This window comes from Bos indicus x Bos taurus, chromosome 29, assembly GCF_003369695.1.
Source record: "Bos indicus x Bos taurus breed Angus x Brahman F1 hybrid chromosome 29, Bos_hybrid_MaternalHap_v2.0, whole genome shotgun sequence".
NCBI classification, from domain to species: domain Eukaryota; kingdom Metazoa; phylum Chordata; class Mammalia; order Artiodactyla; family Bovidae; genus Bos; species Bos indicus x Bos taurus.
In genome coordinates, this window is record NC_040104.1 from 26,354,096 (window position 1) to 26,380,553 (window position 26,458).

General features: G+C 49.6%; 1 protein-coding gene across 11 annotated transcripts in view; it reads left to right on the top strand.

Annotated features, from left to right (window-relative positions):
• The window catches only part of NAV2 (neuron navigator 2), a 796,404-nt gene that overhangs the window by 762,083 nt on the left and 7,863 nt on the right, over positions 1–26,458 (top strand). For all 11 annotated transcript variants that reach the window (XM_027531913.1, XM_027531909.1, XM_027531911.1 and 8 more), the window contains 10 exons: positions 5,116–5,269; positions 6,124–6,286; positions 7,013–7,113; positions 9,180–9,275; positions 10,975–11,143; positions 15,280–15,515; positions 17,768–17,922; positions 18,080–18,151; positions 20,479–20,675; positions 21,591–21,709. In XM_027531913.1, the coding sequence (XP_027387714.1) occupies positions 5,116–5,269; positions 6,124–6,286; positions 7,013–7,113; positions 9,180–9,275; positions 10,975–11,143; positions 15,280–15,515; positions 17,768–17,922; positions 18,080–18,151; positions 20,479–20,675; positions 21,591–21,709 (1,462 nt within the window). The remainder of the gene's footprint in view (positions 1–5,115; positions 5,270–6,123; positions 6,287–7,012; positions 7,114–9,179; positions 9,276–10,974; positions 11,144–15,279; positions 15,516–17,767; positions 17,923–18,079; positions 18,152–20,478; positions 20,676–21,590; positions 21,710–26,458) is intronic.

Genomic DNA, 26,458 nt, shown 5'->3' on the forward strand with positions numbered 1-26,458 from the left:
AATGAGAAGAATCTGATAGTGTGAAGGGTTCATGCTGGGAATTGAAACAGTGTGTTGGGATGCAGAGGACCTTGACCGCAGCTGCAGACAGGGTGGCCTGGAAAGGCCCCTCTGAGGAGGTGATGTTTCAGCCAAGACCTGTGTGCCAGGAGGGATCCCTGGTTAGTTCTTGTTGGTAACGCTTTGACAGACTCAGTCCCAAAGTCAGAGGCTTCACCCGTGGCTATCAATCGCTGCTTCCCTCCAGACCTAACATGGACATCCGTCTTGAGCAGGCGGCCTGCCACGTGGCGATGCTGGCACCCAGGCTCCGCCTGTCCTGTGGGCCCGTGTCCTCTGTGTGTCCAGCCTCAGGCAGGGAGGGAACAGTGTGGGAATCCTGCAGGCAGCCAGGGTGCACCGGGCCTCTTCCCACTGACCACTGAGCAGGGCTTACAACCTGGGAGGGGAGAAGTGAAATAAGTGTGCCCCGTGGGGTGGGGGTGGGGGCCCTCAGTGAACACGTAGATGACTCCGCCTCCCAGCCAGCAGGGCAGCTTTCCTGGTGGCACCCGGAGCCAGGCCTGGTGTGTCTGAGAAAGCTGGGTACGGCCAGCGTGGCTGCCGCATCGTGGGCATGTGGAAAGTCGTGGGGAGGAGGCGGCACCAGTCTAGAACATGTGAGGCTTTGAAGCTGTAGGTGAGTTTGCGTCTGATTTCCTGTGTGTTGCGGAGGCCTTGGAGAGTTTTCAGCAGGAACGTGAGATTGTCTGAATTAACATCTCACAAGTGGAGTGTGAGGAGGGAGACTGCAGCAGAGGCTGACAACACGCTCCCCTCGCTGCCCAGCCCCCGCCACCCCCCAGTGCTCTGGCCTGTTTCCTGCTGTTTGAACTTGCCACTCACGGTCACCACCCCTGGGCCTTTGCCCTTTCTGTGCCCTCTGCCTGGCACAGGCGGCTCAGTGTTACCCTATCAGCAAGGCCCAGCCTAGGCACCTCGTGTGAAACCACACCCACCACCAGCCAGCACTCCCAACAGTCCCCTTCACCATTGCAGATATCACCTGCTGTTATGGAGCATCTCCTTGGTTATCTCTTCTTTGCCCCAATTCTCCAGTCTCCAGGTGAAGCTCCATGTAGTTAGGTACCCTGTTGGTTTTGCAGGCATTCAGATATTAGGTGGAATGAGTAATTGATGCTAATGGTGAGTCCTGGGTGGACTTAGGATATATTCCGAAAGGAAAGCTGATAGCACCAGGCAATGGGGCATGTGAAGGGAAGAGAAGAAATGTTGAATATTCCTAGATTTGCAACTTGAGGACTTGGGGATGTGGAGGTATTGTTTCTGGGATGAGTGGGAGACACACACTGGGCCAGGAGGGGAACAGGAGCTGTGGTTTGACCGTGTGAGGTGTGAGATGCCCAGGAGACATCCTGTGGAAATGCCAACCGGCCTAAAGTTCCTAAAGGTTGAGATTTGGGAAACATGAGCTCACAGGTGGTTCAAAAGCTGGGAAACTGGAGGGATCCTCTAAGGAATTGAATAGACATGGGGGAGAGACAGAGGGATAAGGACTGAGTTCTGGGACTCTCTGATATTTGACGTTCAGGAAGAGAAAGTAGAGCAGCCAGGGAGGTGAGTGGAAACCCAGGGGCAGAGAGAAGAGTCCATTTGGAGGAGGGAGGAGTAACTGGGCCAGAAGCTGCCAGGCAGCCAAGCGCGTTGAGGCGAGGGTGGCAGCCATGCACTCAGCCTGTGGGGCTCCTGGAGCCCAGAGCCAGAGCGCTCCCTCCAAACCCAAACCACTTTCCCCAGAGGGACCGGGTGGGGCCCACTCTTGGCTCGGCAGCCTTTTCCTGACATTCCACAGCATCCACGCACACTGGAGATGTTTGTTTTGGGTCTGGTTTTCCAAAGGGTGGGCAGAGAGCAAATGGTTCTTTCCAGCCTTGAAGGGTTTGTAAGAATGTGCAGATCTAGACATGAGAGGGCGTTCAAAGAAGATACCAAAGGCAGAGGAGTCGGAGCTCGGAAAAGTTCCTACAACGTGGGCGGAAGGAATGGCCATGTGGGAAGGCAGCGCTTCCCGCACTCGGGATGTGTTAAATTAGGTATGCCCCCAACCCTGCTTCCTGGGCAAGATGGCAGGAATATGGTGGCATTAAGTGTTAGGGGCAGAGTAGGAAAAATTAATATCAAGTTGCTTCAGTAAGCAGTTCACGGAGGGGACGAGCGTGTGTTGAGTGCCTGCAGGATATAGTTCTAGAGCATGGCCCTGGGGTTAAGCAGACCCACCAGATATCTTTGTGCTTCTCACGTCTTTAATAGGCATGTCAATTGGTTTATGCCTCAGTCTCCCTCTTCTTAAAATGGAAATAACTGTAGCACCTCTTCCTGAAGTTGGTAGTATCCGTAGTACATTAAATAGTATGCTGCAGATGCCCAGTGCGGTGGTCCATGCATTCAGTAGCTGTTACGTGGGGGTCAGTGTGATCAGATGCAACAGACGAGAATCCTGGTCCTAGAGGAGTCAGCAGTCGTGTAGGGAGCGATTATTGATGACACAGCAGAAGTCTAGGGGAGGCGGGAACCAGGGAGAACATCTGGCGTGGGCAGTTGGCACAGGGACTGACTCTTAGTTGGGGCTCATTTTCAGCATCATCTCTGAGCTGTAGGGCACCCCTCCTGGGCAGCCTTGCCATGCTGTGTTTCTGAAAAGTGACCTATTTGGGGGTGGTGGAGGGAGGTTCATGGGGCGGCCTTGAATTCTTGGTAGGGTTACTCGTAACAGACTTTCTTCCTTTGTAAAGTTATTGTTTGGCCAAGCTTCACAGAGTAATGCATGTGATAAATTCCACAAAGCGGGTGCCAAGGAAATGTTGTCTCTCTTTGCTGAGAAAGCTTTCTGGGGAAAAGCACAGACCATGTGAAGGAGACTGGAGCAAAATGCCTTGCCATGTGACAGACAGACAGTGTGAACCAAAGCCGATTGTTCTTTGCAATGACCTGGAATCTTCAAGTTTGGATGAGACAGGGTTTGGCTAAGACCAGAGTGTCACAGTGGAATTTTGTTCAGACTTTACACTCCATTTAAACCAGGAAACCATAGTCCTCTCTCAAGAATGAAGCAGTTTTTCCAAGATCCCCTTGAAAACCTCCCAAACCCCAAAAATATATGTATATTACATATATGTGACTATATAGTTAAACCCCACAGACCACAGTCACAGAGAGCTGGGAGAGGGTGGCAGTGGGCGGAGGGGGAGGATATGATTTCTAAAGACATTACCGTCTCTCTAGCCCAAATCTGTCTTAGTCCTAAATCTGTGGGCCCCAAATCTGTTTCTCACAGGTATGAAATGGGAATAATTAGGAGATTTTCAAGGGTCTGTTGGAGGTCTCCGAAGATTTTTGAAGTGAAGTTTTATTGGCTGCTGACAACTTTTTAAAAAGAGGTGGTTTTGTATCTCTCAAAACAGTTCAGGGTGCAGGTCAAGAAAACAACCACAAAAAGATTTGCCTGTTCAGGTGTTAAATTTTTCTTCTAGTCCTTTCGGTCCCCCAAATACAACTGCGTCTCTTTTAACAGTGATCACGGGCCTCCTGTTTGGCAGTTAACATGTCCAGTCTCTCTCCTGGTTTCACAGGTCAGGTTTGCTTTGACCTCACATCTAGTGCTTGGGTCCTGGAGAGAGGGCTCGCATGATTATTTCTGCAGACCACATGCTCACCATGTCATTCAGAGATAATCAGCTTCAGCTTTGTGACTTTCTGAACTTGGGCTTTTTTTTTTTTTCTTTCTTTCTTTTTTCTGTTTTCAGTCCAAGAAATGTCCAAGCTTGCTCTTCTGGATCACCCTGCACCTCAGCTCCTATCATTGAAATCAACAGAACCTTTTCTAAATTGAACTGTCTTTTCTAACATTGCAGTTCATCACTACTCTTATGATCTCCCAGTTTGTGCTGATTTGCCAGGTAGCAGAAGGACAGACCTCAGTAATCAAATAAGGAACCCAGTCTGGAAGCACCACCTCTTAAAACAGGGACTCACGGGGTCCCACAGTCCCCTGATCTGGTGTCCAGCCGGGGTAGGACTGCTCACCACTGTGTTTCAAATAAAATTTTGGTTTTCATGTCATACCATCCTCTCTGCTAATGACCTGAGATGTTTTTTTCTTCCTTGCCATGGGCTTATTAAGCAGTGTCGGCTGGGGGAATGAAAGAATGTTTCTCTCTCTGAACACCTTTAAAGGAATGGGCTTCAGAACATGACCAGAGACAGACTAACATCGCCCACCTGTATCTGTCGGTTTTTTCCCCTTTTTGGCAAATAAAAATCACCCTCAGCTATCTGCGCCTGGAGGGTCTAATCTTTAAAATAGACAGTGGACCTTGTTTCTCTGAGTAGGTTTTGATATCAAGGGCTATATAGTGTCATTATAGGGGCCCAGCTTGTGTATACTTCACAGAGGGTGTCAAAGCCCCAAGTTACTGTTCTCTTTGGCTGGCTTCTGTTTATCCCTGAATCTCTGGAATTTGGCTAAAGGGCATACCATTCAGATTGCCAGAACTCTGCAAACAGTGTAGAGAAGCAATGAAGTCTGTGAATTTCAGGTGCTCTTGCTATTGTCACTTCCAGGAAGCTTCCCTCATAGCTCAGCTGGTAAAGAATCCACCTGCAATGCAGGAGACCCCAGTTCAATTCCTGGGTAGGGAAGATCTGCTGGAGAAGGGATAGGCTACCCACTCCAGTATTCTTGGGCTTCCCTTTTGGCTCAACTGGTAAAGAATCCGCCTGCAATGCGGGAGACCCCAGTTCGATCCCTGGGTTGGGAAGATCCCCTGGAGAAGGGAAAGGCTACCCACTCCGCTATTTGGCCTGGAGAATTCCATGGACTGTATAGGCCATGGGGTTGCAAAGAGTTGGACACAGCTGAGCAACTTGCACTTGCACTTTCACTTCCGGGAAGCACCAGGGAGTTGGATATACGGGGTCCTTTGCCGTCTGAGCCACCAGGGAAGCCCCTTTTATATAGGATTACTCCTGAACAAACCTGATGATGTAGTGGCCGGGGGCAACTCAGAGGAGCTGCACTCAGAGCTACCTTGGTCAGCAACACTTCTCTTTCCCTAGCATTTCGGAGTGCATGGACAGCGAAGCTGAGACAGTCATGCAGCTCCGAAACGAACTGAGAGACAAGGAGATGAAGCTGACCGACATCCGCCTGGAAGCCCTCAGCTCTGCTCACCAGCTGGACCAGCTGCGGGAGGCCATGAACAGGATGCAGGTGAGCCCCAGGCTGCAGGGGAGGAGCTGTTCCTGCCAAGCTCCCGCCCCCCCGCGGGACAGCCTTCTGCACTTCCGGGTTGGACCCTTCGCCCAAGGCTCAGCCTGACGCCTCTTCCTGCGCCAAGCCCTTTCGAGTCCTGCAGCTGGGAGTGTTAGGGCGGTGCCCTCTTCTGAATCCCTATAGATTTGTTCTGTCCCCGGCTCCTCTCACCTTCTGATGCAGACTGAAGGCATCTGCGTCTTCTGAGCTATTCTCTTTTGAGTCCCTTCCTCTGGATGTGTGAGCACCAGTTCTTAACACACAGAAGGTCCTTCACAAATACAGAGTAAAAGACCCCTGTGGGTTCTACCAAATCGGACCTCAACTGGAGAGCAGTGTTTCCCAAAGGAGGTTCCATGGAACACTCATTCCACAAGAGGCTGTGTGAAAAGAAAGCTCCTTGATCAAATTTGTTTGAGAGATACTGCATGCTCTGTGCGCCTCTCAGATTTAAAATGCGTACCAGCTCGTTAAAGGCTCTGAGATATCAAGTCCTGCAGTAAAGGCCTGGGTTGAGAAACCCAGAGGTTTTCAGACTTCTTAGATATGAATTCTTCCACCTACCACCCCTACTCTGGGAAAGATTTCTGAGGCCTTTGTCAAAGAAGGCCAGCTCTCAGACCTTCCCCTGCCAGAGAGGCCTTCTGTATACAGCAAAGGAACCACGTTGAACAATGTCTCTGAGAGTGTAACTTTACCTCGGCCAGGATGCACATTTGATCCCTGCAGGGAACTTTCAAATTCCTCCTCCAGAAAAGGCTTGGTCACAGTATATCCGCCCAGTGAGTGAGTTTCTGCCTTCCCCTTTACAGAGTGAAATAGAGAAGCTGAAGGCTGAGAATGACCGGCTGAAGTCAGAGTCTCAAGGCAGTGGCTGCAGCCGGGCGCCCTCCCAGGTGTCCCTGTCCGCCTCCCCCAGGCAGTCCCTGGGGCTCTCCCAGCACAGCCTGAATCTCGCCGAGTCCAGCAGCCTGGGTGAGTGGGGTCACAGGGCCTGCAGTTGGCCCTCTGGTCTCTAAGCAGGAGCCCCAAGATGAGCAGATCAGCAGATCCAATGAAGAAGCAGAGGCGTGTGTGCACTTAGGGTGTGTGTCTGTGTGTATGTGGGTGTGCGTCCGCTACCAACATGAGCCCAGCCGTTAGACTGCTGTCATGCTTTGCTCCAGTGCCCCAAGATCGCCAAGCCATGAGCTTGGATCCCCTCGCCCACCATGCTGAGTTGTGTTTGATCCATTCTAAGAGGCTGACCTGCGAGCTGTATGCTGCCTACCACCCCCTCGTGGTAAACGGTCCCACTTGGGATGACGGCTTGGTTTATGACCTTCCTGCCTTGGGGCTGGATTCTAGGCTGGCTGGATAATTAGCGAGCACCATCTAGGTTTTCTTTGTAAGCCTACCGAGGCTGACGCTTTTGATTTCGTATCCATGAGGCTGCTCTTGCCATCGTTCTGGTTGAGTCTCCCTCGCACTTCCATTCAGCAAGGTGCATCAGCCCGCTGGCTCCTCGGTTGGCCCGCTGTTGGTTCTGTGGTTGCACTCTCCATGCTGCCCCCTCCCCTCCCCTGCCCCCGCCCCCACCCTGTGGCCCCTGCACGGCGACACTCGGTCTGTCCTGCTGCTGTGCCGACCAGCAGCGGGGGTGTCAGGAGGCCGGCTTTGCTGTCCCATGTGCCTAAGGCTGTCGATGTTTTCCATTCGCAGACATGTTGCTGGATGACGCTGGTGAATGCTCGGCTCGGAAGGAAGGAGGCAGGCATGTTAAGATAGTTGTCAGCTTTCAGGAGGAAATGAAGTGGAAGGAGGTTAGTTGGATCCCTTACCCTGCTCAGCCTGCCCCTTCCCCAGGTAGAACTGCCTAGCGTAGTGATTCCATCATCACACCCATCATCTCGGAGCCTGGGTGACTTAGAAATAGTACTAACGCTTTCCCTAACTAACCCTAAATCCCCAGCAGCATTTTGATGCCACAAACGTGAACAAACGGCCCTTCCCTATCTCTTGTGTTTGGAAACTCTATAAAGACTCCTTAAAATTGGTCCAGGCTGCCCCACTTTCAAGTATCTAACTAAACATTAACATCAATCAGAAACGGCTTGTCCGAATTTAGTATGTTCCCAAAACTCTTCAAAGGCAGCTAAGCACATTTATTTAGCACAGAAGGTACAGAAATAAGCTGACCAAATTCAGCTGACCAAGAGCACCAGTTTTATCCAGTCGTCAGAGGTTGCTGACCAAGTAGACCCTGGGAGACAGAGGTGGCCAAGCCCAGGAGCACACAGGTGCTGGCAGTGGAGATGGTAGGACATCCTGATTTGCTGAAGCTGGGGCATCTGAGTGATATATTCTCTTCCAGGGTCCAGAGGTCATAACCTCATCAGACTGTTTTAGGGTGGGGGGCAGGGGTTGATAATCAAAGTTGATTTTTAGTCATTGATTAAATCCAAATGATGCTGAGAATGACCACCTCTCCCATAAGTAAGAGGCCTCGTGAGCCTCTAATGTAAGTCCCTTGAGGTTTTTGCTTGCTTATTATTTCTGAGTATTTTAGCCAACATGCTATTAAAGGCTCTGAGATCTTGGGAGCCCAAAGTGGCCATCAGAACACAGCGTCTCTAGCCAGACTTCTGTGCCAGAGGATTCCACATGTGGGTGGCCATCTAGCCTCACTAAAGAGGGGAGCTGCTAGGGGTCTGAGCATCATCTAGTTTAGAAAGATCCAATAAATAACTCCATTTTCAGAGCTCGGCTGGTAGAGCGATAGATTACCAAGGGGGAAGTCATTCTTATAATTTACGATACCTGTGAATGCCTTTTATTCTAATGATCATCAACACAAACAGATCTAACACTTTATAAAACTTTGTCCCTTTCCAAAATGGTGTTGTTCTGGATCACCACAACATCTAGATGAGGTTGGCTGCCCAGATTTTGTCATCTCCACTTTACAATTGACAAACCCAGGACCCCAGCATCACTTACCTAAGGCAAGTGGTGGGGCCAGATCATCGCACTGCAAGACAGGTGCTTTCTTCTCTGCTCATGTTGCTCAGCTGGCAAATATACCCCCAGCTCTCCCCACTTCTCTCTACCCTCCTAATTATATATTCTTATCAGCATGTCAGGTATTTTAAAACCAAACAGAAAAGAATGTTCTACTGGTTTCCTTTAGTCAGTGTGATCAGTTAGCCCCTACTATGCAGAGCTCTGTGGGCAGCGAGGCAAATGAAGTAGAAAAATATTATTTTTGTGTGTGAACTTCTGGGAGTCTTACTGGTTTTCAGAACTGAGCATGTTTAAAATTTTAACTAGAAGAAAAGAAATCAATACCATTAAAAAATAGAAGAAAAGAAAAAAATCCCAAAGGAATTTAAGATATAACAAGGAGACAAACTTGATAGACAAATAAGACAAATACCTCAAAATAAACAAGCACAGACTATATCATCATATAAGTTGTGTACAGAACTATTGAAGCAGTGTGACTGCTGAGCCTGGTGTGTTAATCATTGAAGGCTTCCTGGAAGAGGTGAGTTCATAAGCAAAATTTGGAAAGGGAGAGATGGCAGAAAGAGAGAAGAGAGTATTCCCCACAGGGGATACGTGATCGACATCCACATGAGGTACACGTTCAGTAAAAGGTTCTAGATTCTAGAAAGGAGACCCTCTCTTCCTGACCCCTGGGTTGTGATAGAGGAGGAAAGTGTTTAAGACAGTTGCATTAGGTCCAAGTCACATCTGGTGTTAAAGCAAATAGGACCTATGAGCCCCTCTCAAGCCACCGGTGGCGTTCTAAGACAATTCGAGTCCTCTGCTAGCCTGAGTCAGAAAGGATCCACCTGTTTTTCACCTGTGGCCATCTCACCCTTAGGATTCCAGACCACACCTCTTCCTCATCGGCTGCATTGGAGTCAGTGGGAAGACGAAGTGGGACGTGCTTGATGGGGTGGTTAGACGGCTCTTCAAAGTAAGTGCCTCGTGGAGACAGCCATCCAAGTAGGGGCCTGGGCCTCGGGAAAGGAAAGGGTGGTTTGTTTCCTGAACCTGGTCATTTCTTGGGCTGTGTCCCCTCTCCCACATTCTTCCGTTGCTGGGACTTATGCCTGGTTGTCAAGGGAACAGAAGGAGGATGCTAAGTACAGACTGGTGACAGGACCAACAGACGAGAACGTCTGCCCTTTGCAGAGGTCGGCCAGCCAGCGAGGGGCGTTTCGCCAGCCCTGAACCGTTGCACGAGCCTCTCAAAGTGAACTGCTAATGGCCACGTTCTGTCTTCACCTTAGAACGGCCTGTTGGGTGCGTCTTGCACTGTGTGTTCTGGGGCTGGGGCCAAGACATCACATTTCCACCCTTCATTTAGGTGAGGGGATCTGATCCACCTTGCCCAGGGTCCTGTGCCAACATTTCGGAGTCTGTGATTTGTGCTGTGTGTGACACTGACTTCTGACCCATGGCTAGTGTCAAGGATGTTGGCACAGTTACTTTTCTGTTCGTTCTAATCACATCATTGGAGTGGGTGTTCGCCAAAGGAGAAATAACTAATGAGCATCTAGGTGAACCTTGATGTATTGGTGATCTGAAAGCAGCTTTTAGTACATTTTTTGGGCTATTGCCCTAAAGTAGGTCAGTGACCAGAGTGTTCATTCATCACATCCCCAAGTATTAATAATAGCCCACATTTTTTCTGTGTCAGAGACCATATTGGTCTGGTTGTTGGTCTGATTTCGAAATCTGACTTTTAACCTAGTACGCTCTAGTTTCCCAGCATCTAGACTGAGGTGGCTTCACACAGAGAAAGTTGTGTCCTTGGACTCAAGCTTGCTTCCCATTTTGGCAGACCAGTCTGCAGAATGGGACGGGGTAAAAGGGTGGAAATGGCTTAGGGCAGACCAAGCCTGCTGCCCCGGCTGGAACCTTGTCTCTGTTCGTGGGCAGTTGGGACATCCTTGGATTAAAATGACCACAGATCAGGCTGAAAAGAGCCAGGGACGTGTCACAGGTGAGAAGTGAGACCATTAAAGGCAGCAGCTTGTTATCAGGATTCCATCTCAGTTGTTTGGCTACCACAGAGCCTGTGGACTTTGTTCCAAGGTCACTGACCTAAAACCTCTCAATCACTCATCTAATTTGGAACACTTTCCAAATTAAACACGTTTGTTTATGTAAAACTCTAGAGCTGCTTTTTTTTTAGCAGCCCGGAGTTTTGTTCCCTTTGTCATTTAGTATGGCCCTTGACCTGAGCCAAAAGAAGGGACTGGTGGAGAGATTTCTTATCAGAATTTTCATGCATTTCATGCACTTCTTCATGCATTTTCCAGCCCCATTCACAGGCTCCAGTGTCTTTAAAACTTCAGGTGAACTTAGAGGAAAGGCACCATAGGTTCTCTGCTTGGTTTATCCAGACTACACGTTCACCATCTTGTGAGAGTTTGCCACCCTCCCATCACTAACCACATAAATCTGTGCTTTAGGGGGCCTGTGATATGAGGACACCGCCCCCTCCATTGAAAGTCAGCTCTTCTGCCCCCCATTCCATAGGTCAGTTTCAACTCAGGCATCAGCTGGGGAAGAGGAGAAGATGATCATAAATCACCCAATGAAACCGTGAGTCTTCCACAGATTTTTTCCCCACATCTTTAACGGGGTCTTTATTTGATTTTTTCCAGGAGTACATCATTCACATTGACCCAGTGAGTCAGCTGGGGCTGAACTCTGACAGCGTCCTTGGCTACAGCATCGGGGACGTCAAGCGCAGCAACACCTCTGAGACCCCCGAACTGCTTCCCTGCGGCTACCTGGTGGGGGAGAACACGACCATCTCCGTGGCGGTCAAAGGTAATCCGGCCACGTGCAGGAGGGGAGATTCCAGAATTGCATTGTTTGTTCTGTGACTTGGCATAGAAACCAGTGGCCAGGATTTCATTTGTGTGTGTGAATGTGGGTTGTATTTTTTTTCCCCCTGCCACCACAGTTACACTTACCTAAGCAACAGTCTTCAGCATTTTCAACCGCCATTGGAAACAAACAATTTTAGTTTATTGCTGAAATTACATAACAAGAGGTCCCATTAGCCTTATGACTCTGACATAATGGAATCTTAATGTTGAAATGGGGCTCTGCTGATACCTGTGAGTTACTCTTGCTGGCAAGCCTTGGACACGGTCCTGCTCTACAGATGGGAGAGGCCACAGGGCACTGTGGCCAGGGAGGAGTCACTCAGAAAACCCCAAGAAGCGCTGACACTCCTGCCCACGCAAGATGCTACTCAACCCTCTGATTGCCTCATCACCCAGAGAGGCTACACCTCAGGCCAAACTGTATTCTCTGGAACTTTAGACTCACAGAGTATGTGGGGGGAAAAAATTTCATGGCCAAATAATCATTATTCCCATCTGAGTTTGGGGGTGGTGAACAGGCATATGGGTTCTCTAAAACCTCTGTCCTTTAATGTCCTGGGGCTTCCCTGGTGGCTGAGACAGTAAAGAATCCGCCTGCAATGGAGGAGACCCAGGTTCTATCCGTGGGTTGGGAAGATCCCCTGGAGAAGGAAATGGCTATCCACTCCAGTATTCTTGCCTGGAAAATTCCATGGACAGAAGAGCCTGGTAGGCTACAGTCCATGGGGCTACAAGGAGTTGGACATGACTGACTAACACTTACCACTTTAATGTCCTGATTCTTAACTGTTAAAAAGGCTGAATGATCCAATCTTATACAAATGCATATGACTGCAAAACCCCTTTTTCCTATATTTTATGAACCACCTAAAGAAGAGATTGCTAAATACTGTTCTAAGCTCAACCTTCACAGCATCTTATATCTTCCCCAGAAGGCACTGATTTTGACTGTAGTTTGGGGGCTGTTTGATGCAAACTTTGTCTCCTGGTTGGGAGGTTTTCCGAAAGCACCCAGCATTCTTCATCAGTAGGAAGGAAGGTCTTGCTTCTCTGGTGACAAGCAGCAGGTTCCTGTTTGAGCCACATACACAGCCTTATTTGTTAGCATTCATTCCACAATTGTGGCCTTGGGCTGCAGGTGACAGAAACCTACTCAAAAACTAGCTTTAGCCAAAAGGAAACACACAGGCTCAGGTACTTGGAAAATCCAAGCATGGACTTCAAGCACAGGTGGAACCAGGAGCTCCAGCAATGCCGTCAGGACCAGGCTTACCTCAGCTTTGCTTATTTATTGAATTTTCTGCACCTGGCTGATCAATGGCCCTGACTCATCCTTCTAAACTTAGGAAGCTTTTAAAAGAGGACAAGTGTAACAGGAAATTCTTAGGGGTGATTCTGGCCTGTGTGTGCAAGCTAAGTCGCTTAGTCATGTCTAACTCTTTGCAATCCCATGAACTGTAACCCACCAGGCTCCTCTGTCCGTGGCATTCTCCAGGCAAGAACACTGTAGTGGGTAGTCATGCCCTCCTCCGGGGGATCTTCCCAACCCAGTAATTGAAACTGCTTCTCTTAACATCTCCTGCATTGGCAGGCAGATTCCTTACCACTAGCACTACCCGGGATTCTGGCCCACTGTGAATCAAATACTCATCACATTACCAAACCAGTCACAGGGACCAGGGAGAGGCTTTGGCTCAGCCTGGCCACACACCCAGCTTTGGTAGATGCAGGTGCTGGTCAGCTCTGCTTGGACAGCTGGAATGAACTCCCTACAAGAGCCCCACTGCAAGGAGAGAAGGGAGGGCTGCCAAGCACACCCTAACAACAGCTGTCCACCCCGAGAACCCTTTAAGGAAAGCCTGATACGCCATGACCTTAAATTGCCTTTCATCCACGCTGGCGAGCAGGTGAACGCTGGAAATGCTGACAGGTAAAAGGAGTGACCCATTACTTAGATCAGACCAAACAGTGGCAGGATTATCTGCCTCCCATCCAGGCCACCCCACCGTGGAGTTGCAGGTGGTGCTGCTCTCAGCACATGAGGTTGTTTCAGCATCTCCAGGGGTGAGCTCGGGCTTGTTTTTAAGTGATACCTGAGTCTTCTGTGTTTCCCTGTAGTGCCTGACACTTAGGCCTTCAAGGCACTAAAAACCACCAAAGGATTTGAGCTGAAAGAGATCCATGAGCTGCAGATGATTCACCTCAGTGGTACTGGGGCAGGGGCTGTGGCTTTATGTGCTCTGAAGTGAGTTCGTCTGCAAAGTACTCCTTCCCTTGGAGTTTATGGCAAGAGGCTGAAACAGCACTGAAGAGCAGAGAGAGGGGTTTCAGTGTGTTTTAATCCCTGCCCTGTGTTGTTGTTAAGTTTAGACAGGAGACCCCACCCCTTTCCCCATACTTTGCATCAAGCTTTGAGCCAGTGTAGGCGCTATTGAGACCAGTTTTAGGAAGGTTTTAGACCTGTACCCAGATGTCATTGGGGATCCTTCATCAGGGTGATTTGTTTTTTGTTTTGTCTCTAAGTTGTGTCCAACTCTTTTTAAAACCCCATGGACTGTAGCCCACCAGGCTCCTCTATCCATGGGATTTCCCTGGGCAAGAATACTGGAGTAAAAAAAGAATACTGGAGTGGGTTGCCATTTTCCTTCTCCAGGGGATCTTCCCAGCCCAGGGATCAAACCCACATCTCTTGTGTCTCCTGCATTGCAGGTGGACTCTTTACCACTGAGCCACCAGGGAAGCCACTGGAATAGTCACTGCATTGGTTGAGGAGGATTGGAAACAAGCATATACTTGCATTATGGGGATCTGTTTGTAATGAATTAATTATGTAGATGGAAAAATGCTATTATAAAACAAAATAAGTTCCTTTCAATTTATTTTTTCCTATATATAATGGTTTCTTGAGGTACTTTTTTTAAAAAAAATTTAATTATGAAATTATGATAACACATTTACAGGAAGACTTGGAAAATATAGAACAAAGTTATATGTAGTTCTATTATATTACTATTATTTTTTAATCAGATAAATTAAGTTTTTAGTTGGAGTTTCAATATCAAACTTTCAAAAATTAATAGAATGAATAGGCAGAAAAGTAGAAGGATATAGTAGACTTGAAAAGCACTATGAACCAACTCAACATAATTAAGATTTATACAGTTTTCACACAGCAGCAGGATATAAATTCTATTCAAGTTCCCATAAACTAAACCAGGAAACAGTGGAACATATCTAGGGACATATAAAACAAGATGCAAAAATGTCATGGTCTAAAGGTATTGAAATCATACAGAGTCTGTTCTCTTGTGGAATTATGTTAGAAATCAGTATCAAAAGACATTTGAAAATAACCAATATATTTTCAAGTGCAATGCGACGTTTACCAAGAGAGATCTTTGACTCAGCCGTTGAAAGTTGAGGTGCTTTTTTAATAGAATTACCTTAGGTTCTGGACAAGTAACCTTGTCTGGATCCTCTCTTGAGAATGATATCAAGAAAACAGCTCTTAGAAAGCCAACAGCCCTGAGTAATGAAGTTGTTCCAAGAGAGGAGGGGGAATGATCCTCATGTCGTGGGAGAGGCTCAGAGTAGGTCTGCCAGTATTTACATCCCCAAATCAAATGATCCCTGCTTGCATTTTTTCTCTTTTTAATAATAAAAGTGTTGATACCTTCGTGGTGTATCTCAGTGTGGGCACGCAGGAAAGAAAGAGGGTGAAGAGGCAGCCCACGGGTCCAGGTAGACACGGGAGATTCACAATAGATCTCAGCGAGCACCACCGCTAACGGTAAATCCTGAAAAACAATCTAAGCGCAGCGTCTTAGGAATTCTGCAGAGGACAGATGAGAACCAAGTGTCCAGACACGAAAGGTAAACCTGAGTCTGGAACCATCAGCCTAGGCAGGGGCCAGAGTACAGGCTGCTGGGGAGCAGGAAGCCTGCAGTGTCCCTGGGTGGGTGGGGGTCTCTGATGAGGGGGCTGCCCAGAAAAGGGATAGCCCAGGGTTTTGGCAGGCAGAGAGCCACCCGCTCTGCCAGGCTGTGAACACTTCCTGTCTCTCTCAAACACAGGGCTCGCAGAAAACAGCCTGGACTCACTGGTGTTCGAGTCGCTGATCCCCAAGCCCATCCTGCAGCGCTATGTGTCCCTGCTCGTGGAGCACCGGCGGATCATCCTCTCGGGGCCCAGCGGCACCGGGAAAACCTACCTGGCCAACCGGCTGTCAGAGTACCTGGTGCTCCGGGAGGGGCGGGAGCTGACCGACGGGGTCGTCGCCACCTTCAACGTGGACCACAAGTCCAGCAAGGTGAGGCGGTCGTTCGGAGGCTGCTGCTCAGCCCTTTCAGAGCTACTGAGGCCACCACCACCCTGATGGCAAAGCAGCGTTTCCTACAGTGCTCACCTTTGCTGGTTATAAAAGTCTGGGAAAGGAGGGTAGAAAGGATCCAGCGGAAAGGAAGGCTCTGACCCCAAACTCGCCAGCAAGAAGTTCCACGTGTAAGTTGATGTATTGGGTTGGCCAAAAAACTCATTCAGGTTTTCTGTGTAAGTTTACGGGTTTTCCGTACATTTTGGGTTTTACGGAAAAACCTGAATGAATTTTTTGCCCAACCCAATAGTTTATTTCTTACTTCCCTGCTATGAGTTGGGCATGATGCTCAAAGCTGGTAGTTCTTTAACCCAGATGCTTCCATTTCACTTTACCAAGAATTCATCACATGCCTACTAGATTCTCCTGTTTTCCCAAAATGAAACCTTCTTTTGTGGAGCAACAATAACAATACGAACAACAGCTGTCATTTACAGATGGCTTGCCCCTGAAAGGGGTCTCCCCACAGCAGGACCTTCAAGGAAGTAGTTGTCATGATCCCATTTTACAGAGGAGGAAACTGAGGCTTGAGGCTGATGGCCACGTACCTAAGGCTACTCATATGGTACTGAGCAGTGGATTGGGGCTCAAGTCGATGTCTTAAACCCCAAAGTCAACAAATAGGCTTGGTTCTGCCTCTCAGGGAGCAGTGGAAATGCTTGGACAGTCTGCCTTGGTCCCAGCTTAGGGTTGTGAGGTGTCTTCTCAACCCTGTTCATTATCCGTGCAGTGGCTGTTTCTGGGTGTTTCACTCTGAGTGCCTCTGTGCAAAGGGGCTGGGGGATCAAAGGTGAATCAGAAGCAACTCTTCCACCTTAAGAATCAGTTGGCATCCTTGAAGATGCAATGCCCAGACGTTCTGTTTCAGTGGGTTGTGTGGGGCTGGGACTCCATGCCATTCTCAAGTTCCCAAAGTGACGTGGATACAAGGGCAGGGCTAAGAGAAGTGGTCAGAGCCCCCTGAACCAAGACCCTCTGAGAATAAGCTCAGGGAAGGCACCCTCTCCTGGAACCAGCGAGAGAGGATCCCAGGCACATGGCTGGGGCTGTCAGGCCAGGCTTGATTTCAGCGTCCACTGTCTCCCCTCAGCCAGTCCCCAGCTGTACCCGGTAAGCCTGAATAAGGGAGGGAGGGCTCCTAGCCTCAGGAGCCCTGTCCTTGTCAGGCGCCTGAGGCCGAGGACCCATGATGGGGAGAAGCTAAAAGAAGGGAAAATAGCTAGTAACTTTAAAAACTGGGCTTCTTCTTTGCTAAAAGCCGCATTTTGACTTAAAAGGGAGGCCCAGCCCTGCACCCACCCTCTGTGCTGTCTCAGGCGGGTCACTTGACTGAGGGATGCCTCAGCTTCCCATCTGTAGCACGGAGACGGTCACAGCACCCACCAACAGGAGCTTGTATGTGTGAGGCCCCAAGCCATGCCTGGCGCTGGGTCACGCCCGTTGTCACTGTGACACTAACACCATCAGATAGTGGTTCTGGCTTCAGTGGCTGGTCCTTAGCTCTCTGTTTCGGCCTTTCCCCATTGCACGTTCTTCTTTTTCTTCCTTTTCGGACTTACCTCTCACTCCAGCCGAGCTGGGCTGTGTTCTACTCCCTGCTCCAGACACTGCCCTGCCCATTCTTCACAGTGAAGACCAAAGCATATCCTTTCACTCAGACCTTTCAAGACCCCCTGTGCACGGAGATGGCCTCCCTGCACCTGTTCATTGTCTGTCTGCCCCAACACTAATCAGCAGGTCATGGCGGAGAGGCAAACTTTGCTGTGTTGATTCGTCAAGGGCTTATAAGCGGCTCTCAGGTGGTGCCGTGGATGCACAAAGATGTATAAGGCACCTGCCCTCAAGGAGCTTCCTGGGAGGCTGGCATAGTAAGAAATATCGAGAAAAGGGGCAGCACTTCCAGAGAGTGATAGATCGTGTACAGAACCATGCCTGGGCACCCTCACAGTGCTCTTGCCGGGTTTCCTGTTGCCTGGAGAATTCCAGAAGGCAGAGCTGAGACTTCCCCAGTCTGCATTCTTCTGCACCCAGACTGAGGCCTTGAAGTGCCTCGGGGATCAGCACGTGATCCCCGAGTGGTCTCAGGAAGCACCCCTCTGCCTGTACCGGCCCAGGTGATGCCCCGAGCACGAGCATCTTCCTGGGGGCGTTCACGAGCTCCTTCCCCCCTACTCCCCTGGGTTCCACAGGAATTGCGCCAGTATCTGTCCAACCTCGCCGACCAATGTGCCAGCGAGAACAACGCCATGGACATGCCTCTCGTCATCATCCTGGACAATCTGCATCACGTCAGCTCCCTGGGCGAGATCTTCAACGGGCTGCTCAACTGCAAGGACCACAAATGGTGAGGGCGGCTCCGGACGTCGCGGGCCCGGGAGAGCAGCGCATGCGCGTGGCTTGGGGCGGGGCTTGTGGGAGGGGCTGACACCAGCCGGTAGCCATGTGCTTAGGTGCACGGGGACCCTCTTCTCCATTTCCTTCATCCTTCATTTCCTCCACAGCCCTTACATAATTGGCACGATGAATCAGGCTACCTCTTCTACTCCCAACTTGCAGCTTCATCACAACTTCAGGTAAGGTGTCTCTTTTCAAGTACCTGTTACATGCCTGAAACTATGCTTATTTTTCCCAGCTTAGTTCACTTGACTCTCACAAAAGCCTCAAGTCATTAAATTTATCCTTCTAAGTTTACAAATGGGGAGATTAGTTGACTTGTTGAGGAGGTCATACAGCCAGTCAGTGGCAGAACCCGGGTCTCTTGTATGCTATGTCCTGGGGTAGCGGTTGGTACCTGGGAGACAGCTCTACTCAGGGGCTATAGGGAAGTGGACTGCATGTCACCCGTGGCTCATCTCTCTGTCCCAAGTGACACAGAGCGGTGAGAGCTCCTTAGAGTGTCTCCACTGGGCGGGGTCTCTGGCCTTCAAGCTCCAGCTGCTGGGAACCTTTTGCCCCAGCCACGTCCTGCACTGCCCCACTACTGCAGGGTGGGAGGTCTGTTATGCTCAGCTGTGGCTGCTTGCCTTTGCCACTGCAAAATGCCCTTTGCTCTGGCACTTAGCTGGCTCTGTATATTCCTCTCCTGCCTGGACCCTTAGATAAGGTTGAACAGCTGTCACCCGGGATGAGACCCCTCCTCCGGTCATTTTCATGGCCACTCTGCTGGCATCTCTGTTGAAAGTAGACCTGAACTGTAATTATCCGAGAAATACCAACTCCTTTGGGTCACTGGGATCATGGCTTATCTCTGCATCCAGGACGTCCTGGTCTTGTCCATTCTCTTGAATGTCCTTCAAGATCATTCTCTTCCCCCCTGCCCCTCCTCCTTCCCCCGTCACTGCCACGCATCTCCCAGAATCCTGTTTTAGTCATTTTCCAACAAGTATGCCTACCTGGACCTTGGGCCACCTGCAGGCCATCCCCTATATCAGTGACAGCTAGAGTGAGCATTCTAGAATTCAAACCTGACCCTAAACCCTAATGCGAGAAGTCCTCGAATGGCTCCCCAGAACAAAATCCAAGCCCCTTTGGGTTGGCGGGTCAAGTCTAAACTCTGGTTACACTGCACCTCTGGCAGTTTTCCGAGACGCCCCATGCTGTTGTTCACACCCCTGCTGGTGCTGCAGCCTGCACTCCACCCACCGCCCGCCCCACCCCCACCCCAACGCCTGCTCTTCCTTCTGTTTCTGCCTTGCCTCATGCAGCTGCTCCATCCGCCCCCTCTGGTCTCAGCTCAGACATCCCCTCCTCTGAGGAGCCTTCCCTGACTCCCCAGGTTTCGTCAGGTCTCATTTCTTTTATCTCCCTCCTGCGCTAGACTGTGAGCTCCTGGGGAATAGGAACTCTTGTCTCTGTCATTGCTTACAGCCCCACAGCCCAGCACAGGGCCTGGCACAGCACAGGAGGCAGTTAGCTAAGTGGTCAGAGCTCAGCCTCTGGAGTTGGACTGTCTTGGTTCTAATCTTAGCTCTTCCTCTAAGATTGTTGACTAGCTGTTTGATCTTGAACAAGTGAGATTTTCCATCTGTGCCTTGGAATTTCTATCTGTAAAATGGATAGTGGTCATATCTGTAGTGTGGGGTTGCTGTGAGGAATTGTGAGTTACTATACATACAGTCGGAGAAGGCAATGGCAACCCACTCCAGTACTCCTGCCTGGAAAATCCCATGGATGGAGGAGCCTGGTAGGCTGCACTCCATGGGGTTGCTAAGAGTTGGGCATGACAGAGCGACTTTACTTTCACTTTTCACTTTCATGCATTGGAGAAAGAAATGGCAACCCACTCCAGTGTTCTTTCTTGGAGAATCCCAGGGACAGGGGAACCTGGTGGGCTGCCGTCTATGGGGTCGCACAGAGTCGGACACGACCGAAGTGACTTAGCAGCAGCATACATACAGTGGGGACTTCCCTGGTGGTTCAGTGCTTAAGATTTTGCACTTTCAATGCAGGGGACATGGGTTCAATCCTTGCTCAGGGAACTAAGATCCCACATGCCTCAGAGAGGGTGAGAGGTATGAAGAGAGTAACATGGAAACTTAACATTACCATATGTAACTGGAGAGCCAGTGGGAATTTGCTGTATGACTCAGGGAACTCAAACCAGAGTTGTGTGACAGCCTAAAGGGGTGGGATGGGGAGGGATATGGGAGGGAGGTTCAGGAGGGAGGGGGACATGGCTATATACCTAGGGCTGATCCATGTTGATAAATTGGCAGAAAACAACAAAGTTCTGTAAGGCAGTTATCCTTCAATTAAAAAATAAACTAAATAAAAATGTATCTGTGCAGTGTTCAGAGGAGTCCAATTTCAATATTAGCATATTCACCTTCCAGCTCTAATGAGCTTTGATTCATGAAGTTGACCCCGGGCTTTGCCGTGGAAAATTTGTGACTCCTTCCAGGTGGGTGCTTTGTGCCAACCACACGGAGCCCGTGAAGGGTTTCCTGGGCCGGTTCCTGCGGCGGAAGCTCATGGAGACGGAGATCAGTGGGCGGATGCGGAACGTGGAGCTGGTGAAAATCATCGACTGGATTCCCAAGGTCTGGCATCACCTCAACCGCTTCCTGGAGGCGCACAGCTCCTCGGACGTCACCATAGGTAGGGGCAGGGCAGGCGGGCACGCTGGGGCCGGAACTGCCGCTCCTGGAGCCCCGGCCTCCTCGGATGGCTGGCCCTGGGCCCTGGCAGCTGGACGCTGCACCGGCCACACAGATGGAGAAGGGGACATAGGATGGCCACAGCCTAGACGGACCCCAAACTTTCAGTCACCCACATCCTGGGACTGTGTCTCTACCCTTCTCTCTCGCCCAACTCTCTGCACTGATGAGAGGCAGAGAGAAGTGTCCAGCTCTAGGCTGGTATAAACTTTTAGGCTAGGTGCGGGGCCCCCAGCCTGGGGCTCCCCCAGATGGAAGCCACCCTGTAGGATTGGCTTTGCTTTATGAATAATGTTACTAACATTCCTGAAGCTTAGGCTTCAGAGAAAAGAAAAAAAAAGAAAATCACTGGTCATCCCACCATCCTGACATAATCATTGTAATTTGAGCTTATTTTTTCTGTCCGTGTCCATACATGTTTTATGTATTCTCAATCATAGTGTACATACAATGCATTCTTTTTGTTTTCCATTTCACATTGTCTCATGAGTATTCTTTGTTGCTCTCCAAAATAATTAGATGAAATAATTATTTTGTGATATAGTCAGATGTGGGTATGCCATCACTTCCTTAATCATTCCTGTTCTCATGGACGTCTGCCGTGCTTCCATTTTCAAAGGTTAGACAATACCACAGAGACCGTATTTCTCCAGAAAGTCTCCCCTTCCCTTGGGGTGATTCCCACCAGGCGCGAGATCCCAGGGTAGGGTTAGAGAGCCCAAGGGCCCACCACGTGGCAGCTGGTATTTCTGCTGTCACTTAGAAAATGCAGGGTCCCTCCTGTGAGGGGTGCTTGGGCTGGCTTCTCCTGCTCCCCACCCATTTCAATTGGACGGCTTTTCCCTGTGGTCCCCAGGCCCCCGGCTCTTCCTGTCGTGTCCCATCGACGTGGATGGTTCCAGGGTGTGGTTCACTGACCTGTGGAACTACTCAATCATCCCCTACCTCCTGGAAGCCGTCAGAGAAGGACTCCAGGTGAGAGCACCCTGCCCGTTGACCTCCTCAGCTCCAGGACGGTTCTCGTGACCAGCACTCTTGTCTTCATCTCCCCCCAACCCAAAACTGACTGATGTGAGGTGGCCGCTCCTCACCTGTGAGGCCATCCTCTAGCCCAGTGTAGGACGCACTGGGCTGCAAATCCTGGCTCTGCCATTGTTAGCTGTGTGACCCTAAGCAAGACATCCAGCCTCTCTGTGCCACGGTGCCCTCATCCACGGAAGAGAGAACGATCACACCCCACCACAAAGAGTGTTGCCAGGGTTCAGTGACATCATGGCCAGCAAGTGCTCAGCGTCATGAGTGCACAAGAAAGGAAATATGTCGCATTTCACAGTTTGCTTAAGTAGTCTTATGTCTGCTATTTGGTTCAGGCTCAGCATTTATAATGAGGCTTGGGCAGAGGTTTTTTTATTTTAATCTCCAGTTTTAAGAGATTTTCAAGAAAAAATTATGACTTAGAGTAAATAAGTGACTTGCCCCAAGGTCAGGAAGTGAAACTTTAAGAATCTAGGATTTGGCATTCTCTGCCCGACACCAGGACCCCTCAGAGATAGATGACTCTGGTGCCCATGTGACTGTCCATCCCTCCTGCCCAGTTGCAGCTGGAAAGCCCAGACCCTGCACTTCTCACTCAGCCTAGGGGTTAATGCTAGGGGCTTAGCGGTAAATCGGAGTTTGCAGTAGTTTTATTGTTGAGTCTGGAGGTAGCCTGAGAAGGCTGTCAGCTTTCAGGACCACTCTGAGGAATTAGCAGGTGTCATACACAGTTGAATGGTCTAGAAACCAGCTTAGCAGCTGGGTTTCTAAGGGCTGTGTTTGCTTGGTACTGGGCAGCGGGAGACACATGCTACTGTTAAAGGACCCGTTTCAGGGGATGGTGCTGTGTGCACACCCACGTGTACGTGTGATGGTACACACAGGACTTGCACACCTGTGTGCATATGGGTGATGGCACACTTTAGTGGGGTTTGTCATTTGCGTATATTCAGCTGAGCCTGTCATTGTATCCCTGTAATGTGTAACAGCACTGATGGTCTCCAGAGACCCTCAGGACAACCAGAGCTCAAAAAAGAAGATGGTGTGCCTCTGGTCATGGGTATTTCATTGGCCTGGAGCATGTAGGCTACAGATTTAAGCCACAAGTGATTGTGAAGGCAGAGGGTAGCAAGAAATGAGGCAGTCCCTTAACCAGTCCCAAATCAGTTTGTTTGAAGATCATTAATCAATGGCAGCATTTTATATTTTTTAAAAATTGTAATTGACATATTCATTTCAAATATACAATACAGTGATTTGATATTTTTATGCATTATGAAATTACACCATGGTAAATCTCATTACCATCTGTCACTGTGCAGAGTTATTACCATATTATTGACTAGACTTATTTACTTCACAACTAAAAGTTTGTATTCCCTTCAGCTATTTCTCCCATTGATGGCAGCATTTCTATTTCGCTGAAGGTGGATTTTATGAGGGAAAAAAGAGTAAGACCTCAGATCTCTGCAGTGGAATCTCTCTAGGTAGACAAATTCACTGGCCTGGGTTAAGTAACCATCATGTATTCTTTACTCAAATGGATTTGTTAGGACCACAAACCCAAATGGCCACCCTGTCACTCCTGTTTTTTGGGGCCAGTGGAAGTATTCCCTGCCCCTGCTAGAATCTTGAAGTCTTTTTCATTCCAGAAGCCTCTCTCTGTTCCCATCAGGGGCTTCCAGGGACTATAGTAGGCAGGCACCTCTAGGAAACTCAAACTGCTGGAAAGAAGCGGAAGGAACTGCAGCAGAGGGAGAAGCAGGTCCCTTCTATTTCTGCCTCACCACCTACTTCTCCCCTTTGCTTCTTTACCTAAATATATCCTCTGTGTGCTTGGAAAAACTCATGGGAGCTGTTGAGTAAAGGTTTCCTGCCGAAAGAGGCGCTAACGGGGAGGCGGAAGCTCGGTCTGTGCTCCAGCCGTGAGCTGTAAGGTAGAGGCCCCTCGTTGGTCCTCACCAAGGCTGGATGGTGCTAACGCCTTGCTGCTTGGACCTCAGCTTCAAAGAAGGCCTGTGGGCACAGCTATAAAAGCACAGTGAGATCTTCCCTGCCTATCCTGGAGAGGTTGCTGATGAGTTGGTTATAAGGGCAGTAGTTTTCTTTCCTACAAAGATCAAAGAGTCTGCAGGTGAAAGGGCTTTGGGGTGTCTGTGAAAGAGCCCATTTAGGACAAGGGACAGAAACGCACCACCTCAGGAGACCCACCCGTTCTCTGTGAGGCAAGAGAAGTCATCCGCTCCTTATGCTGTTGAGGTCGTTTGACAGACAGTCTTGCAAGAACATGGACACAACAGGGAGGTAGCCAGAGTTAGCCTTATACCACGTTGCTCAAAAATGAGCCCTCCTGCCCCAAACCTGTGACTTCGTGCCGTTCTTTAGTCCCGGAGACCCCATAGAATCTGCAGATTCGTGAGGAACTTTGGGATGTTCTTTGTGTCTCTAGTTTTGAAGGAAAGTTTGCTGAGATTTATTGAGTGGCTGTTGCCTGCCAGACACTGTGCCAGGGGCCCGACAGACATGATCCCATTTAGTTCTCACAGCCCAGTGTGCACCTCATAGACAGGAAACCAAGGCTCACGGGAGGTTTTGACCCTTTCCCAGGAAATGGCAACCCACTCCAGTATTCTTGCTTGGAGAATCCCAGGGACGGCGGAGCCTGGTGGGCTGCCATCTGTGGGGTCGCACAGAGTCGGACACGACTGACACGACTTAGCAGCAGCAGCAGTTCACTTGCTGGGGTGTGGATGAGCCACCGTCGTGGCCTGTAGCTAACTTCTCAGTTACTTACAAGATTTTCCAGGCTGTCCTAAGGCCCCTGCTCTATACCTTAGATGCTTCAGGTGGCTCAGGGAACCCAAGTATTTTGTTTCATAGCATGAAGTTATACGTAAGATTTCATTTGACAAAAAGATTCTCCTATTTAAAAAAAAATTCAAAACTCCTCACTCTGCTTGTTACCTGGAGTCCCGTGCTTACTGTGTGCTGGGCACTGGTGGGCCATTTACTCCTTCCTGACCCTTCGAGGTGAGTGATGTGGCCATGAGGTGAGTGCACTGTGGTTCAAAGCAGGCAAGCCCTTGGCCAAGGTCATATGCTGAGAAGGGGTGAAGCCCCCAGATTAGGCTTAGGCAGGACTACCCATGGTGGTAGACAACACAGAGACCCCGCTGCAATCAGGTCTCACCATGGGCTTGCAGTCAGCCCCTCAGTGGGCACTGCCTTGCCTAGAGGAGATGTGGCATTGCCCCCTAGTGGATACCAGATATCATTGCAGGTTTTGACTCCTAAGTCTTTTTCCCAATAAAATTTGTGTGTGAGCGTGCACACACATGTGGGCATGCGTTCACAATTGCTTGGAGGTTCTTGCACAATCTGTACCTTGATGCCCTCGTGTGTGATAAACATGTGCATCCAGAAAGTCATAAATCAGAGTCAGTGGCTGAGGTTTCAGTTTCCAATGTCAAGGATCTCTATTCCTGACCCAGTGGTCATGCCAAGCTCCTCCCTGCTTTGGGGAAAGTGAATGTCCTCTCTGTCTGTCTGTGTGTACAGCTGTCTGCTATTTCCCAGAGCTGCCTCAGGGCTCTGCCTTGGGACCAAGGAGCTTTGTGATAGATCCTTTGCTTGCCACGGTACTTACCCAGCCATTCATCACTTGGACTTGAACATGTCTAGCAGCAAGTGGGGAGACTTGTGAAAATATTCCTTGTTCTTGCAAATGATGTTAGATGCTCCTAGAGTGCTTTTGTCTTATGACTCAGCGCCCAGCCCTGTTCCTCTTTAGAGCTGTCGATGTTAACACTTGCCAAAGTATCTAAAGCCTGCAGAGTCATTCAAAAGACTTCTGCTGGAAGAGGGGAGAGCAGGGATCATTGATCAGATGACCCAACCTACTCTGAGATCCTGGGTAGAACTCCCTCCTCTAAACCTGAGATTTCCCAACTGTAACCTGAAAAGTGTGGGCCAGGATTTTTTTCAGCCTGGCTGTGCAGAACTACAGAGCTCCTCAAACTACCGAGTAATACTGTCTGGGGAACAGAGCAAAAATTTAAAAGCCATGGGGCCAGACTCTCTATGAACTTGCTGAGCTTGGATTCTAGACTCTGTGATTCTGCAGCTCTGACTGTCTCCTCTTCATCTTGGAGGATGGAGACAGAAGCAGGAACTGTCAGAAACGACGTTTGGTTCAGCCTCCCACACGTGAAATCTGGCATGGGAAAGTCAGCTGAGCTCTATAGGGAAAGACCTTGGAGGGAGAAGCTAAAAGTTGCAGAAATATTTCTAATCTGCCAAGACTTCTTCAGTTCTAAAAATCCCCAAGTGCTTGTGTTTCCCTTCCTCCCTGACCCGCACATGTGCACACTTGCACCTTCACGTGATCCCCTGCTGCACAGACTGTGAATTGCCTTTCGAATGCCAGACTGAATTCTCCGGCCTCGGAGTCACCACTGCCCCCGGTTAAGGAAGATTTCACAGTAGACAGGGCTGGAGGGCGCTAGACGGGAGGGGCCCTGGTGTCTGAGGGCCATGAGCTCATAGGAGGCTGTGTCTCTGGAGTGGAGTCGGAGGCAGCTGTGGATGAAAGGAGGTAGGGGGGCCTGTCTGCAGTGTGGGCAGGGCAGGCATTTCCCGGAGAGATCAGAGGTGGCTTAGCAGTGGTGAGATGGCCAGAGGGACAGCAGG